At 43.4% G+C, this 17314-nt stretch overlaps 2 protein-coding genes across 2 annotated transcripts; both read right to left on the bottom strand.

Moving 5' to 3' along the window:
• Positions 1-243: 243 nt before the first annotated feature.
• LOC108095162 lies at positions 244-16192 on the bottom strand. Its single transcript, XM_017196120.1, has 4 exons — positions 15836-16192; positions 4716-4957; positions 2481-4271; positions 244-1825 (listed from the first exon to the last, which is right to left on the bottom strand). The coding sequence occupies exons 2-4, from the start codon at positions 4953-4955 to the stop codon at positions 1247-1249; spliced, it is 2610 nt and encodes an 869-aa protein (XP_017051609.1). The 5' UTR covers positions 4956-4957; positions 15836-16192; the 3' UTR covers positions 244-1246.
• On the bottom strand, positions 6786-12053 carry LOC108095163 (phosphatidylinositol 4-phosphate 5-kinase type-1 alpha). The gene is made up of 2 exons (XM_017196121.2): positions 11429-12053; positions 6786-9790 (listed from the first exon to the last, which is right to left on the bottom strand). Exon 2 carries the CDS (start codon positions 9765-9767, stop codon positions 7359-7361), a length of 2409 nt encoding a protein of 802 aa, XP_017051610.1. The 5' UTR covers positions 9768-9790; positions 11429-12053; the 3' UTR covers positions 6786-7358.
• Positions 16193-17314: the final 1122 nt, after the last annotated feature.

The following is a 17314-nucleotide window of genomic DNA, read 5'->3' as shown; positions in this document are numbered from 1 at the left end:
GCAATGTTGAAGAATACGCGAGTAATACCTTGTTATTATGGTATAATATGGGGCATTTTCAGGGCACTCTTCGTCCAGCTTTAGTGCACAGAAAATAAATAATCCTGTTGATGATAGTGACCTACAAACAAGTGAACTATTAAAAAGAATTTAAGTTGAATAGTTATAAGTTAACACCGCATTTAATATCACCTCGCCTCCTCAAATAATCAGTAAATATTTCATAAAGGTAAAAAACAAGGTTTTGTGTAAACGTATATTTTTATGTTTTATTTTAGCGACATAATTGCAATGTAAGCAATGTGTAATTGATAGCCTAACGAATAACTTAACCGTAGTCTCAAACAATAGTTGAAAGCGTAAATATTTTCATACATATATAATACAATGTTATGCAATACAATTGCTTTAAGTACAATACAAAAAAATTGCTTGCATTTCTTTCTCGTTTCATTTGGCACAAAGGACATTTCTCCTACAGCTAAGGAATTTTCCATGTTTTTGGTTTTAAAGTTGCCAGCCGTATGGGGTTAGGTTAAGGATTTTCGTGAAAATATTTACAACGAGAGAATGCAAAATGTCAAAGTTGCATTTGCATTGAATAAAATATAAAATAAATCTGGCTACCGAGAGAGAGAAAGCACTTTAAGAGCATTTTTGTTATAAGCACACAAAAATACCAAAAGTTTCCTCGGCGACAGCAAAAGCAAGTTGAACGAAAAATTGTATTTCTGTTTATTCGGCTCCTCGCTCCGCCTCTCCGTTTGTTTTGTTTGCCTGAGTGGAAATATAAAAATTACTTCGTTTACATCCAGCAGGCAGCAAGGATAAGGTCGAAACGAGAGGGAGAGCGAGTCCAAACGGGTCACGCAACATTCTAGACAAAGTAATAACACTTGACGCACGTCTGAGCTTCCGGCTTGTGTCCGTTCGCAGAACGTGTCCACACAGAGAGAAAATATGAGCAATATATGGTTGCCAAAATGGAAAAATTTAAGATAATCCTGATACATTTTAAATTACTTCAAAAGAGGTTTCTAAATTTACATAAATTACAAATTGTGATATTCCAACAATAATTGTATCAATAAATTAACTTTTTTGGGACATTAATTTCTTTAACATATTATCAGCAAACAGATTTGTACACATTCTAAGTCAACTTTGACATATTTTTCTCTCTGCAGTTCATGTGGAGATGCGGAAAAACTCCTTCTTTCCGAATCCTCTTCTCAGGTGGTGAAAACTAGACGAAACTCTCCTGACGTGTTAAATTGAATTTGAGATGCGACGACGACGTGGCCTTGGTTCTGCTGCTGGAGTTCGAGACGCCACTGGAATTGGTCTGGGTCTGTGCCTCGGGCGTCTGGTGACCGCTGGAGAAGGATCCAGCCTGCGTTGGAGTGGCCAGCAGCTGCTGCTCCTGCCGATAAACGCCGCCGAGCAGTTGTCGCGCCAACTGGGAGATGTCTCCGCCATAACTGCTGTCCAGGTGCTGCTGCTCCTGATTCTGATACTGCTGCTGCTGCTGCTGTTGGTGATTCGAGGGCTTGAGGGCCAGCGACTGACGCAGCAGATCCGGCAGATGCCACTGCTCCAGGAGCTCCGCTCCGAGGGTGGGCGAATCGCTGGCCAGCCGCGTCAACGTGTGCAGGATGGTCTTGATGCTCCGCCGCTGGGCATCGCACTCCGCACGTGAGCCGTAGGTCTTGTAGAATTCCGTTTGGTACACGGACGTGATGAAATTTATGATGATGCCGTTGGCCAAGTGGCTGTGGCACTTCTTGTTCAGCGACATGTTGTGCAGCATCCCAACGATCTGCTCCTGTTCGGATGAAATAAAACAGAGGGGGAGAATGTTGATGAGCAAAAAATAAGCAACTCAAAGTGGTCTTTTGGGTGAGGATGTCTGGATGTGTGTGTGTGCGTCTGTGCTCGCTTATATATATATTGGGGAATGAAAAATCGTGGCCAAGATTGAGAAAAAATTGCTTTGCAAATGCACAAATAAATTTTACGAGCCAGCACCCGGGATGCTTTCAATAAAATTGCCCAAAAAATTGTTGGAAATCGATCCGAACAGAAGGCATCCAAGGTCAGGTTCGCTTTAGTAGTTTACACAGAAAAATATTGTTTATGTTGTGGAACATTTTTAAATTTTAAAGAAATACAACTTTATGTAATCGATATTTTATTGCTATAAAATAAATAATCAAATTTAATAAAATGTTATACAGTTGCGCAGCCAAATGCTTTTTAAACCAATTAATTAAATCAAAATATAAATAAAAATTGTTTTGATATAAAGGAATATTCAATTCCGACAATTATAGCAATAATAATAAATTGCAAATATAAATGAGAGCAATAATAATAAATTGTGCATAAAACAATTATTTGAGCATGAGATAACACCATACACTATATTTTTAAGACTTTCAATTAAAAATATTGCTATTATTTATTATTTAGATACTTACATAGAGGAAGACACTGGTGCCGCAGGTCTGGTGCTCCAGGGTGTCGATCAGTCGGAAGATGGCCTCGTTGGACATGATGGAGTAGTGCGAAGTGGCCTCCATGCGGCTCAAATTATTCAAGGCGGCGGCGCAGAGGAGCAGCGTTTGTGTACAGCACTCCGGTTGCAAAAGGGCCGCCAGTCCGGCCACCAGACTCTCGGAGCAATCCCTCAAGCCGGGCACTCGGTGCTCGGGGCCGTGCCACGCGGCAGTGATCTGCGCCAGCAGGGACACGGCCTCCCTCCGCTCGATGGCTCCTCTCTCGCCGGCGGACTCCACCTGCAGGATGTCCCTCACAATCTCGATGCCTCCACAGCTGCCCAACTGATTAATGGCCTGCGGGGCACAGCACAAAGTGGCCAAAGCCCGCAGTGCCAACGCTCTCACGGAACTCTGTTTGTGGTCCAACACCACCACCAACAAAGTCCTTACTGCCTCATTTTGGATGAAGGCATCGGAAAGCGAGGCAAATCCATCGTAGTCAATGTTCATCAAAGTAGCCACCATGTTGATGTTGGCTCTTAGCAGAAGATCACACTGACTCTGCTCGATGCTGACCACCAAAACGCGAACCAATCGCTCGAAGATCAACCTCAGTGTGATCAGAGTGTGTCTCTTGAGCAGCTGCACATCGTCCAGCAGGGATTCGAGATTGATGTAGTGCTGCCGCTCCAGCGAGTACCTGGTGTCCTTGCTAACCGTGCGGATTTGCTCCAAGTGCTGCTCATACCGCCTCCTTTCTATTCTGGCATCGTTGAAGAAGATCCCGCGACGCTCCAGCGTGCAGGTGAAGTCATCCAGGTGGGAGAGCAACTGAGTGGCTCCGGCGAGGGCTTCCGGCAGAGAACTGGCCTGCAGTCCGCTGAGAACCCGCTCGCTCCGCTCGAAATGCTGCTGAAGTGACAGGGCCTGCTGTTGCAACTGCCTCACCAACTTGCAAACCGCACTCGTGGTGATCGTGTAGTTTTTGTACGCCTCCTGGGCAATTGACTTGTGCTGCAGGGTGCACATCACTTCCGGTTCGCCGGCCCACCGCTGCTCCGCCATCCAGCTGGCCACCGGTTCCGGGTGCTTCTTACCCTTTTTCGCTATCTTTGAGCCACTTTTCGGGGTGCTCGTGCTGGCCGTGAACCTCAAAGCCCTAACTCTCAAGGGAGAAGGTTGCAACTGGAGGGTTTCGTCCTGCTCGCTGGTGCCGAAGGTCACCGTTTCGTTGTTGTACGGCGGTGGCGCCTCTCCCAAGTAAACAGTTTCATTGTTGTATGGGGGTGGTGGTGGTGGTGCTGCTGTTACCACTTCCTCCTCGCTGGCCGAAGCCTCTTCCGGTTCCGGTTTCGGTTTGCGCATCAAACGCCGGCGGCGTCTTATTGCCGGACGTGGTGGTGTGATATCCTCCTCCTCCCCAGCTGGCGCCTCGTCGTCCAGTTTCATGCTGTCCAGCTGCTCGAACAGGCGACTCCTGGAGGCCTCCAGCTCCGCGTCCACTGCATCCTCATCTGCATCTCCCGATTTCGCCTTCGGAGTTATCTGGCCACTGGTGAAGGAAATTCGTCGCGTAACACTAATCAGCGGTGAGTAAAACGATGAGTTGCCCACACGGCGCACCACCGTTGGGGGCGTGGCCACCGAGTGTACAGAGGTGGGCGTGGCTGCGGGGGTTTGCTGCTTGTCCGATTTGGGGGATTGCGGAGATGCCTCATGCTGATTATGCTGCAACTGATGCGATTCCTCATTATCCGAAAAGCCCGAGTCCTAGGAAACCACAAAGAAAAAAAAATATTAGCGTACTGTATTTAATAATGGTAGAAATATAATTAAATCTCAAAAATATTACTACCCCTCATTATATCTAAATGTTGATGCTTTAGCTTTTAAAATCACTACCTTACATTTAAAAATAAAGGTACAAAAAAATCAGAAATCCCAAACTTGTTTGCGATTTGAATATCAGTTAATTAGAGAGGCAATTATTAATTACATATATGATATGAGTTTCAAAATTAATTGCAAACCACAAACTTCCCATTTTGACCTTTTATCTTTGATTTGGTAAAATTTAATTATTGCTAATTTCAGTGCATAAATTCAGTAATTATACCTAAGCTCAAACTCAAACCAATTAGAACTACACATGTTCCTCATCAAACTATAATGCCCCTGGGCTCGGATTTAAATGACTCCCAATGATATGCTTACCTGGCTGCGCAGACTGCCGGGACTATCGTGTTTGTGCCAGGATAACTTGGAGCCATTCTGCTCGTCCTCCACCTCCTGGATGCAGGACAGGTTGCCGAGGGGGCCGAGGGAGGAGGGCTGCTGGCGCTGGGCGAAGTTGCTGCCCCCACTGCTGAAGCTCGAATAGAAACCGCCACTGGTGAGGGAGGAGCCCTGCTCGGATCCCCACCAGACTCTGCTGTAGCTGCGCTGGAAGGACATGCCTGAAATGGAGCAATGGAGAGAAACAGAGAGCGGCAATCAGTAGTGTCCATCATTTAAATAAATTGGACTCATTCGTTTAACAGGCTTAAATTCATTAAATTTAATGCAATTGCCGCTTGGCTGGACTGGATTCATTGCCAATACCCGTGAATTCCCCCGGGTCGTTCGGTTGTTCAGTTTGTTCAGGGGTCATTCGCCCAGGAGCAGAAGCACACATGCCTGAACATTGACTTAATATCCGTTACAAAAAAATTAAATTTCCGCCCAGCGATACAAATCATTATTTTAATCAATGAAATGTTCTCTCCGTTCTGCGCAGCAGGACATTTCAATTTAAATTTATGCTTTTCAGTAATTTAAGGAGTACTCAAGTGGGAGCTCCAAAGTTTTTGGGGCCATCAAAATGACATTTGGCATATGGCCCAGTATACATTACTGTGCAATAATTTCTAAATAATTGATGTGAATGCCCCAAATTGTGGGCATTTATGCAGATTTTACAGACCAAATCTGTTGAGTTACAGGCACAAAGGGGGGCGGGCCACCTGCCCGATGTTACTCGAAATGCAAATGATTTTCCGAGGGGGGACACCATGGAAAATGAACAAAACATTTGGTGTGCGTCACTTTGGGGCTCTATTATGCAAATGGAATAAACTAATTATGCTGCAAAACAATTTTCGTGTGACATCGCAAAACCGAACTCGTGTTTTATTTTGTTTAATTTTGCGCGGTTTTTGCACTTTGCAGTTTACATATTTATTAAACTTTGTTTTCGCCATAATTACATAATATACCATACGGAAAAAGGGAAAATGCGCACTTGTTGGCGGCACCTAGCAACTATTTGTGTTATGCATGAGTGGGGAAGTTTATTTTACTGTTATGCACGCCCAGTGAACTCTGACCTCTGCCCTCCTCTCCTCTTTGGCCCCCAAATGGTATTTGGTCAACTGGTAATGTGCAACTCTCTCCCGTGCAGAGCAAATATTGACAAAGTGCTTCTTTCAAGTAAACAAAATGAAATAAATAAACGACGAAACGTTTTTTATTCCACTACTTTCGCACACATTACAACTCACACCTCGCCGAACGCATATTTATTGAATTCATTAAGCAATTAATTAAAATTATATTCAATTAGCACAAAAAGGACGGCTGTAAAAACCAACAAATATTTGCGGTCACTCTCAGTTTAATTTACAATTTTTAATGCTTCTAACGCATTTTACAATATTATTTTTTTGGGCAGTTATTTAAATTAAATATTTGTTTATCGAATATTTTATTCTCTTAATTTTATTGGTTACGGATAAAGGACAATTTTTGTAAATGAAAGCAATTAAAGAACTATCTTCTTTTCAAAAACCATACAGAATTTAATCCAACTGACTTTTTCCTTTCATTTTCGACATAAGTACCCCATTTAAATTGCATTAATTATACCTGTTAAGCCCTCTGAAAGCTTCATTCCACACATATTACACTTCCCCATCGATATCCCGAATTACAGGGTACACAAATTAAAACCACTGCCCCTAGGACACGGGCTAATTAATGGAGAGCTCTGCCAGGGCATCCTCCATTTAAGTCGGGAAGCCCCGAACTCATTTCCTTGCAAAATCCTTTCTCTGCCACTATAAATATGGAACAATCGACGCTGGTTGGCTGAAAGAGGCTTAACAATGCAGCAAGGCGATAAAAATTAACGGCACTTAAAGGCAACATTGAAAATCATTAAGTGATTTATGCCCAACCGCAAATAAAGCCTGAAAAACCACCGGAGGACATTGGGCCCAAAGGGTAGGAAATGCACCCATACCCATATATCGTTAATATATTTATTCTCGTTCCTTTATTTACATGAGCATCTTAGAATACGTAAACGCACTTTATAATACAGCAACATACACATATAGACAGTAATTGTGTTCTCACATCGTCTTTTCTCCAACCATAATCCCAATTTCAATCGAGTAGTTTTTGTTTTGTTCCTTGTACACACTAATTTCAGAAATTAAAACACACTTCAGTTAAGGCCACACAAAAACGGAAATAACAACCAAAAAGAAGCGAAATAATTATAAATTTTAATAGGGTGAGGGGGAAACCCCAGCTGCATGTGTGTGTGTGTGTGTGTGTGTAAGAGGGGGCGTGTCTGGTTGGCAGTCAATTAGCACGGGCGCCACATAAATTTTAATATCGAATACGTATTCGCTTTTGGTTTTTGTGTTTAATCATGATAAACGAGCTCGTTTTCAGTATTTCGTTTTTGTGTTATTTTTTTTTTTGGAGGGGGAGTGGCGTTTCCACCTTGCAGACACACATACACATGGGCTACGAACATCGCTCCTCCTCCTCATCTGGTTAACTTTAGACCCCGCCATCCCGCTCCGAATATCAACGCGGCAAGTCGTTGAGCACGAGTGTGGATGTGTAGCTGGGCGCCTGGATGTGGGCCGTCTTTGTGGTCGTCAACATGGTGGTGGTCGTCAAGCTGGCCTTGCCGTTGACATCCGCGTGCACCAGATCCTTTTCGCCCGCTGGTGCTGCGCCCACCTCCTCCACGTAGCCCACCGTCGTGACCTGGACACTCGTCTTGGTCAGCCGATGGGTGCGGTGGTGCTGATGCGGCGACCGGGAACCAAGGTCCGTGCCCGTGGACTCGTCGTCGCTGTAGTCGCTGGTCAGGGCACTGCCCGTCCGTCCGGAGCTGTCGTAGGAGTACTGGGTGTGATAGGTGCTGCTCGGCTCCCCGCTGCCGCCCGTCGTGCTGCTCCCGCCCCTCGCGGTGATCACCTCCGCTTCACCCTGGTTGTTGTTCGTCTGGCTGCTGCTCCTCTGCTGCAGCTGCAGCGTGCTCGTCGGTGTGGCGGTGATGTCCTCCTCGGAGATGTCGTCGAAGGCCGGCGGTGGCGTCGACATGCCGGACATCGTCGGCACCGCCTGACGAGCCCCTTGGATCGGAGTGCTCAGCAGCGGAACTCGCGAGGCGGGCGAACGCAGCTGGGTGGTCGACGTTTTCCGCTTGGAGGGGGAATGTTTCAGTGGAAATGTGGGCGTCTTCTTGAACACCTGCTTGCCCATGGCGTCCTGGAAGCGCTTGGCGTAGAAAGAGGGCCGGCAAACGGACACCGTGTCCCCGTTGTACAGGATGCTCTTGAACGTGTGCTCCAGTTTCTTCTCCAAGCGGTACGACTGCAAAATGTCAATGATGCCAATGTACAGAATCAACCGTTCGTCGTTCTCGGAACGAGCCGGTATACCGCCAGCGGGTACGTCTTCATCCTCCTCCAACGGCACATCCATATCGGCGGTAATCGACTCCAGAGCCGTCGAATGTGCCACCAACCGTTGGCGATTCATACTGCGTGTGCGGTTCAGAGCGGCTCCTCCGGAAGTGCCCGGAATGGAGGCGTAAGAGGACACCGCATGGAGTTGATTCTGATCTGCCTCCGGAGCATCGTCATCGGGATTCAAGGACGGAGGACCCTGGGCGGCGCTCTCCTTGCGCTGCAGCTTGGCGCGCGCATTCAGGATCCGCTCCTCGCGTTTCTCCTTGGCGGCCAGGTCCAGATTGTGGATGCCCACCAGCAGCGAGTAGTCCATGATCTGGAAGCTCTCCAGCACCATGCAATCTCGCTTGATGGTGCTCATCAGCGCATTGTACTTGTCCGTCTCAAGGAAGATGCCGTTCGGGTGGTGCTCCGCAAAGTCGAGGTCCTTGAACGTGGGACTCGCCTTCTGGCGCTCCGCTTTCGAGGCCTTGCGGCGGAAGGACGAGCCCTTCAGGTCGTACTTGGCGTGCATTTTAATATCCGAAGGCAGCAGGTTGTTCATGGCCACCAGCCGCACATTCTTCGAGTTGTAGTGAAAGCAATACAGGCCGAAGAACTTGGGCAGCAGCGTTCGAGGATTCTGCGAGAGGTTCATGTAGTAACCGGGCAGCAGTTTCTGCAGGAACTCGCACTCCTTCTTCTGCACCGTCTTTATTATGAACTCATCGTCGGTTGTCAGGTAAAATATGGAGCCAGAGGCACCCGGATTGGAGAGCTCCCTCAGCGGGGAGGCACACATGGACATGAGAAAGTCGTCGGGTGCGATTCCAAACAGATCCCGGAAGTAGCGAAAAGCTATGGGTGCGTAGACCTTGAAGCGGAAGTCGCTGTAGTGATGGGCAGGTGTTATGGAGGAACCATCTGGGGGAAACGAGATGGTTTCCATTTCCCAGAAGTCGTTCATCAGCAGATCCCTCTTGGGTTTGCTGGCCAGGCTGCCCACAGTGTGTTGGATGCCCAGCTGGATGGATCCCATGATCTGTTTGGACTGGATCTTCTTGTAGGTCACTTCGCCACCCTCCGCCACTCTCCGATGGCCGAGCTTCTTCTCGTGTTTGCCACCGGTGGTTGAGGGATTTCTTGAGACACTGGCGTCCAGCGTGGAACTGGCACTTCTGAGCCGCGTGACTGGTGTTTGGGTAGCGGCTATGTTGTTCAGCTCCTGCTGCAGCAGGGATGTGCTCTCCTGGCCTCCATGGGCCATTGCAGCCTCTCTGAAGAGCTGGCGAGACGTTCCCGGCTGCACGCTCATCGGTGGCGGCGGTGTCCTGGGCGTGGACTCCAGCTCCTGAACGGCGGGGCTTCCGGTGGGTGGCAGGTTGGTCTTCACCGGAGTGAGTAGGCTTTTTTGCTCCATCTCCAGCTGGTTTTCCTTTGATTCCCTTTCATCTTCCTCCGGCTCATCCTTTGGCTGCTCCTCCTGCCGCTGCTTGCCAACCGGCTCCAGCTCAAGTTCGACGCGGGTGTCCATTTTCCTTCGGCGATTTCTGCTCTCTGCGGAGGAGAAAACCACTTATTGCAGTGCAGCTTAAACTGTACAAAAAGCTTTCAATTGCAGCTCAATAAATGGAATTTGCGGGTGTGTTTGTGGATGAGTAATTAAGCTCGAGAGGGTGAGCAAGCGAATAAGCCATGGGCAACAATTGTCACGTTCGCAAATACATATCTCTAGTAATACTATGTATTTGCGAGCAACTTGAGACTTTCGAGCACCTGCTGCCCACCAACAATCGTTGCCTATCTTTTGTTTACCCAGCGAAGAGCAGCTACAGCTAAAACAACAACAACCAGCCACAAGGCAAACATCGGGCATTTATCGGGTAAAGTAATTGGCCCATGGTCACTTCAAAACTGTGGATTCTCAAACTGTAAGTGCATGATACAGAGAAAATTGTATGAAATCGTATGCAATCACTCGAAATTCCAAAAACGCATCCAAACAGGTAACGGACGGACCAACCGTAATTTTGATTGCTTGCATATGGAATGGGAGTCCTAAATAACCGGCAGACACGTTCAAATGCATAAATAAACGTACAACTGCACCAAAAAAAATATTTATCCAAAAAAAACTTTTATAAAAACTATTTACATACAATTCGATAAACAAACTAAAAGTAAAATACAAAAATCACGAACAAAAATAATAAAACATATATTTATTGAACATATCACAGACGTGTTAATTGCTATTCTAATATTTACTGAAGCTGTCTTTTGACATTCAAATTTGTAATTTATCACCTATAAAAGCCTTTTATACCCATTTAAGTTCTTTATTGCCTCTAACATAAAACTGACTTAAGTTGAAGTTTACCAATTAAGATAAGATACCGCTTCCATTTTGATTAAATTTCAACAACAAAAAATAGTTTTTGTTCTCAGTGTACCAACGTTTGCAAGCGTTTGCTGAAAACACAAACAATTAAGGCCGAAATCCACAAAATTATTATAGGAAAGTCATTATGTTGTGTATGTGGTATTATTTTGAAAAATGGAAAATGAAACCAAAACATGGTCATGGACGTAGAAAAGGGGCCACCGCATAAGTGGGCGGTGGGAGGCCATTCAGCTGGCTCGTGTGTGTTTATTTTCGTAGAATTTTAGATTGTCGCTCGGCGGATATAACGGCGGCATCTCCTATATATCTTTCCTCGTGTCTTTTTTAATATTTGTCGCACGCATGACAGGCCAGACAATAAAAACAAAAACCATAATTGTACGTTAATAACGGAAAGTTTTTGGCGAATGAATTCAGTGAATGAATATCAAGAACTTGTGGGCGTCCTTAGGCTGACAAAAACTACACTATATTCCCATTGAGTGCTCAACCCCAGGGGGGACTGCTTAGTTTCAATATAACAAAAACGAAAACGTGCAAATATAAGTTACTTTATTAGCACTTAAAATGGAACAAAAGTTTAACGTATGGCTCATAAAATAAAGAAATAAGTCCTTCTAGGGTTAACAACTTCCTACTTAACCCTCTCTGTTATGCGTCTGTTAACCTTCGAAGAGCTGTTAGCTGGCTGTTGTTGTTGTCGCTGTTGCCTTGGGCACAGTATCTTTTTTTTAAGAGCTTGCAATTTCAGCGTTTTGCTTTTTTATTTGATAATTAATTAGCGTACTTACACAGAAATGCTCGAGGAAATATTATGCGGCTGCCAAAGGTCAGAATAACCCCGAAGGTATCCAGCTAAAAGATTATTATTTGAGCTCTCTCTGTAGTTCGGTAGTTCTCTCTTTCTCTTTCGCTCTCTTTGTGTATTCGTCGATCAAGGCGCGTTTATCACTCGCGCTCCCTCATTAGCAGTTGTTGTTCTCGTTCTTCTTCCTTTTCCTTCCCCTTTTTTCCAACTCTTTTCTCGATTTCCAGTTTCCGCTTGATAAATTGCTTTCATAATTTACAACAATCTCAACGAATTTGAATTCTCCGTGCACACCTGGTTATTTACTTGTGTGTCTGTATGTATTTGTGACTGGCGGTGACGTCGTCGTGCGGCAATCGACAAAATTCCACTTCAAAGCGGCCGCACTTTTGCATTTTCCAACTTAATTTGCCGATCACGGACCAACATACGTCCGCCCGGAAAAGTTCATCCGATTTTCCCACGACTTTTCCACTTCAGCTATGCACTTCGCGAACTTAAAACAAGGTGAAAATAAAAATACGTCGGAACAGAAGGAGAAAACTGTTTTTTTGCCGTTGATGAGTCGTTCGCGCAGCCAGGGCTGCCAACCTCTACCGTTTAACCATGAACTACCTAAAAAATCCAGTGGCTGCAGTTGGCATTATCGGTCAAAACTTTTTCTTCAACCTAGCAATGCATTGGTTGGTGTCTCAGATCGCGCTCTTATTAACACAATACTTTTAAGAATATTTTTTCAAACAGAAACATATAAACTTTCTTCTGCAAAACTTATTCGTCCTCAAATTTTGTATATGTTGTGTTTGTATTCTTAAGCCATCTAAGTTTTATACCAGAAGAGAGGCTTTGCTGATCTGTACGGGAATTCAGTGCTGGAAAGTACATCAAATACGCTTGCCATAAAACATTTAAGAGCGCTATAAAAATGTTTTGGCGGTAAACTAAAATTTGAAAATGGGCAAAATCTACTCGTTTTAAAATTAATATAGAAATGTAAAAATAATATGTGATGTAGAAAGGAATTTTCTGAAAAAGTTTTCAAATAAACAAAACACTACATAATCACTTAATTAGTTGTAAGTCATGTTTTAAGATCTATGTTTTGTTTTTTAAAAAATGGTTACTTAGGTCTTAACAAGACTTTACAATTTTCCCAAAAAGAAAAAGTGAACACTAAACAGAAACAAAAAACAATGAATTCTTAAAAACCAGACGAAACGAACTTTTTCGTTTGATTTCTGAAAGAAAAATGTCCATATTCTAACGAAATATTAATTTAATTTTTTCATAGAAAAACGCCTGACCGGCGAAAATCTAATTAGGAGCACCTACAAAGGCGACTTCCCAGCCGGCGGCGTAATTCTAATTGGATTAGTAATCGAAGCCAGCCATGGAGGAATTCCAGGACCCTCTGCCCTTGACCGTATATTTTTTGTTGGTCGTCTGTCTCATTACCACGTCCCCATCCAGAAGAGCGCTTAAATTGATTGAAAAACCGCCCCTTAATCGATATTTATGGCCAGCCGTGAGTAATTCTAATAGACGTCTCTCATTAGTAGGCAAAGGCGAAAAATGTAAAAAATGTTTAGCTAACAATCCGGTTTCGAGCAAGAAATAACTGAGATGAGTTTGCCTCATTACGAATGCCCCAGCCGCAAATTGCACCTAATTGGGTGAGTTGAATAGTGTAAAAATTGATGTAAATTTAATTCCGCCTAAGGATCGTGGCGGATAAAATTGAATTGGAAGTTCGTTGTACTTGGGACCCATATAAATGCTGGCTTGACGGTTAATTAAGCACAAAAGGCAGTCAAAATTCATATGCAAATTGCAAATAGAGTTGTCAGCAAACAAGTTTCGGGCCAAATAGAATTTTTAAATTTATTCCCCAAGTCTGTGACAATCTGCCAATTAGTTTGGAAACAAAAACGAGCGGGAGCGCATAATTTATGCAGTTCAAGCTCACAAAAAGAGAAAGACAACAACGGAACTGCTTGCCATATCGGCATGAAGATATGATAATGGTTTTGTTATCAAAAGATTTCATAATATATAAATCAAAAGAAATGGGCAAAAAGAGAGAGAGAAACGAGTTGAACAAAAATTTAAGTTCTGGCGAGCTTAAAAAGTTGCAATGCGAGTCAATGTATTGAAATTGCATCGTAAAATTGAGGGAGGCGAACGAAAAACAGAAATTACACTGTAAATGTTAATCATGATAATTAAGTTAATAAGAGGGGTGGATGAGTGTTAACTGAACTTGGCTCAATGGGGTCAGCAAATCGAATTGAATACGAGGTTCAGCGGGGAAAGTTGGAAAATCGGAGGGAGAAAGGAAGGAAGGTAACCCCTCTTAATTAACCGAAAGGTGAGGCCCAACCAGATCAAATTCGATTGGAAAAACGCCAAACCATAGAGCTCATTGATTAATCCGCCATCGACCATAATTATTTTAATAGTTTTGACATTTAAGCGACAAATTAAAATGGAATAAATGCAAAATAAGCGTAATAAATTTTAATTGCTGGTCACTACGGCTCCCCGCCGTTTTTTTTTTCCTCAATGGCAGCTGTTGCATTGATTATAATGAAAGTATTATTTATTTATTTCCCATCTTTTTGTTATTGCATAATTAATTGTTGTCGTTCGAGTGGCAAACAATTAAATAATAAATCAGTTTTAAACAATCATTTAATTATGTAAAAACCTAGCGAATGAGTGGAATTGATTTTGCGTAAAAAGTGCGCAATTATTCAAGTCTCACTTAACCATAAACTGTTAAATAGAATTGGCCATTGTTGCAAATGTCAATGCGACACGTCAAGAGAAAAGAGTTGGGTGGAATGGATTACAATTGAGCTGCTCCATTTGCGGCGTTTGCTGACATTTCGCATCATTGTTATTCGATGGAAAAGCAACAAAGCAAGCCAAATTAAACGCTAATCCCATTCAATTAGAAGACAATCATCGTTGCTTTGGCATTTCCTAACTAATCTAACGGTGGCAGCATATCGGAGTTGTTTTATGTGTTTGCCGCTGCCGTCGACACCAATTGTGTCAATGATATCGATCTCTGAGTGGCAACAGGTGAGTGACTCCGAGGCCCAGACTGGTTTCCATTTGAAGCCCCACGTCTCGGGGAACGGGCCTTAATAACACCTCTCCTGATGACCGGTGTAATGGCCAGTGTTTAGCACTCTAATGGAGCCATCCCGGCCGCAGAACCGAGACCGCAGAAGGCTCTCAAACTGGAACTAGATCAGTGCAATTATGCGGTGTTCCCCTGATTATTACAATTAGGTTTGGGCAAACTGAAATTAGCAAAATCTGGGAACGGATGATTGCGGTGAGATTGAAATCGACTGACCAGCATTCTGAAATTCCTGCGTGGCTAGTAGTAATCGTTTCAACGCATACTAAATGGTGAAAGCACGTTAAGTTACTGAGTTGAGATATATTAAACAGTTTTTTAAATGAGCTTTCATTGTATTGTATGTATTTGCTAACCTTTAAGTTCGTTTTGCCAAAAAAATCGTTTAGGAATCAGACAAATTAAAAACATAGCGCAGATAAGTAAAATCATTTATAGAAGAGTTAGAGCCTTTAATAAGTGATATTTATTGAATTAAATAAAAGTTTATTGTCGTTATAGTAGTTTGTACACATTTGTATTCGATTAATTTGCAATACAAAACAAACGTTTTTAATTATCGATGGGGTTATTAGGTAAACTGTCAACACAACTGTGGAATTATTTAATTGTTGCTCGCTGGAATTCATTCACAATCGCCGTATGTGGACCTATCACACCCATATTCCTTTACCTACCCAATTAATGTTATCCAAAGGCGAGGCTTAGTCACCAACACCCCAAGCTCATTTCATTCACCATCAACCTGATCAGTCACCTTTACCCAACGCCTCCCCCAATTATATATCTCAGTTATGTATCCACTTGGCCGCCAGCTTGGGGACGCTGGTGACTCACCGGGGGGATCTACGTTATAAAGAACATTCAGAGAAAACCCGCACAAAAAACGAAAATAACAGCAGCAGCAAGAAAACATTTTGCGGTCTGACGACTCAGGGAAGCTCCTGAGTCATAAAAGCGAGCTTAGCAAAGTCCTCGAAAATATGAAAAATAAAAACATTATAGCCGAGAAGAAGGAAGAGCCTCGCATAGCTGGTTTATGAGTTCAATAAATGGGCGGAGATAAATATATGTAGTTTATATAGTATGTGTATAAAAGCATGTGTAATTACAAGGGGCGTATGCGGAATATTATTAAATATTTGTGTTTATTGATAAGCTTATTGGGGTCAAAGGGGACAATAAACAGTTATCTGTTTGAATGGCATTCCATTGCGGTTTATGGTGGCCGAAACTTACCGTTCTCTTGTATAAACAATGCCGAGGTAATCCCAAGTTTGGCTTCTGTTATTGTTGTTTGGCCACTGACGGATAGTAAAATTTATATTTCAAGCACGTGTCATTTGATTATTTTTGGTCACCACAAAACTTGACAAGTGAAGTGGGTGAGTGGGTGTATGGGTTGACGGGGTGGTGCACCCACAAGACAAAGCGTAAATAGTTTAACACTGCACAACGGTAAACACAACGCGACACCTAATAAACACTTTAAACCGAACGAAACAAAAACGGGCAGAACGAGTACGAAACAAAAATAACTCGCGACGATCTCAGCAGTTGCGGTTGCGTCTGCGTTCTTCGAGTGCTGGGAATCGAATGAGGGGCTATAGACTTCTGATTCCGAGGGAGGGTGACCAGAGACGAGCGAGCCAGAGAGCGGGAGTCATGTTACCTGGGTGAGGTAGGCAGTGCTGTCAACTTCGCTACTTTGCAGCTAGAGGGGATAAATAAAAAAAAAACAATTAGGGATCTTAACAAAAATAAAACCCAATGGAATGTTAGTTATTTTTAATATTGCTATATAATTTAAAACAATATTCAAAATGCCATGAAGCTTAAAAAATAATAAGTTTTCTTTATCATTTTTTATTATGGAGCTACGGATCTTAGCTATTTTATAGCTAAGTTTTAAATTGTCATTATCAGCAGCTGCTCTCTCTTCCCAACCGGCTATTCTTCTCTCCCTCTCTCCGTACTCTCTCCTTTCTCTCACTCTGACTGTCTCTCTCCCTATGTTTGTTTAATCATAATGTACACACGGGTCGCATAATGCTGAGCATTGTTCGCTTTGTCGCGTTCGTTGTTGTAGTAGTTGGTGGTGGTTTATGTTTTTGTTGCTATTTTACTTTCTTATCACTCACCCTCTCGCTCTCTCACTCTCTTTCTCTGACCAGCTGTTCGGTAGCATTTCCAAAGGTGCGATCTCCCCCCTCTCTTTCATCTTCTACGCATGCGCAGCTGCCTGAGATTTTGTGTTTTTAATTGGGTTCTCTTGTTATTGTTGCTGTGATTTAATGCGAATTTTTGGCGCAATCTTAGGGAAGTTATTTTTATACGTTGATAGTTTAACCCCTTGGAATTTCCGTTTCGAAATTTGTTTGCCAACTTGCGCAAGTTTGATCACTTTTAAAGGGGTTGATAAGATTACCAAAACTTTGTAAGGGCCAGTAAATAACACCCATTCATGATCGAACAAGGCCATAAAACGGAAAAATGGAACACATTTGCTTTTATAACTCTGAAATTATGAGCAATCGGCAGCAATTAGGCAATTGAACAAATGGTTCAAACATTATTAAAGACTTAAGAGACGCCCACCGGCGGTGAAAATAATTAAGAGCAACCCACACCGTGCTTGCTGTTTTTGTCGTTGCCAATTTGAAGCCATTTCCAAATTGCGAAAGTAGATAAAACAGTTGGGATGAACATAAACAGATG

Source organism: Drosophila ficusphila, unplaced genomic scaffold (genome assembly GCF_018152265.1).
Source record: "Drosophila ficusphila isolate 14025-0441.05 unplaced genomic scaffold, ASM1815226v1 contig_414, whole genome shotgun sequence".
In the NCBI taxonomy this organism is placed as follows: domain Eukaryota; kingdom Metazoa; phylum Arthropoda; class Insecta; order Diptera; family Drosophilidae; genus Drosophila; species Drosophila ficusphila.
This window is presented reverse-complemented; position numbering and strand designations above follow the sequence as displayed.

Coding starts and splice junctions, on each gene's coding strand:
- LOC108095162 (XM_017196120.1), bottom strand. CDS start 4,955: ATGTCCTTCCAGCGCAGCTACAGCAGAGTCTGGTGGGGATCCGAGCAG. Junction 4,272..4,715: donor CCGGCAGTCTGCGCAGCCAG/GTAAGCATATCA, acceptor GTGGTTTCCTAG/GACTCGGGCTTTTCGGATAA. Junction 1,826..2,480: donor GCACCAGTGTCTTCCTCTAT/GTAAGTATCTAA, acceptor TCATCCGAACAG/GAGCAGATCGTTGGGATGCT.
- LOC108095163 (XM_017196121.2), bottom strand. CDS start 9,767: ATGGACACCCGCGTCGAACTTGAGCTGGAGCCGGTTGGCAAGCAGCGG.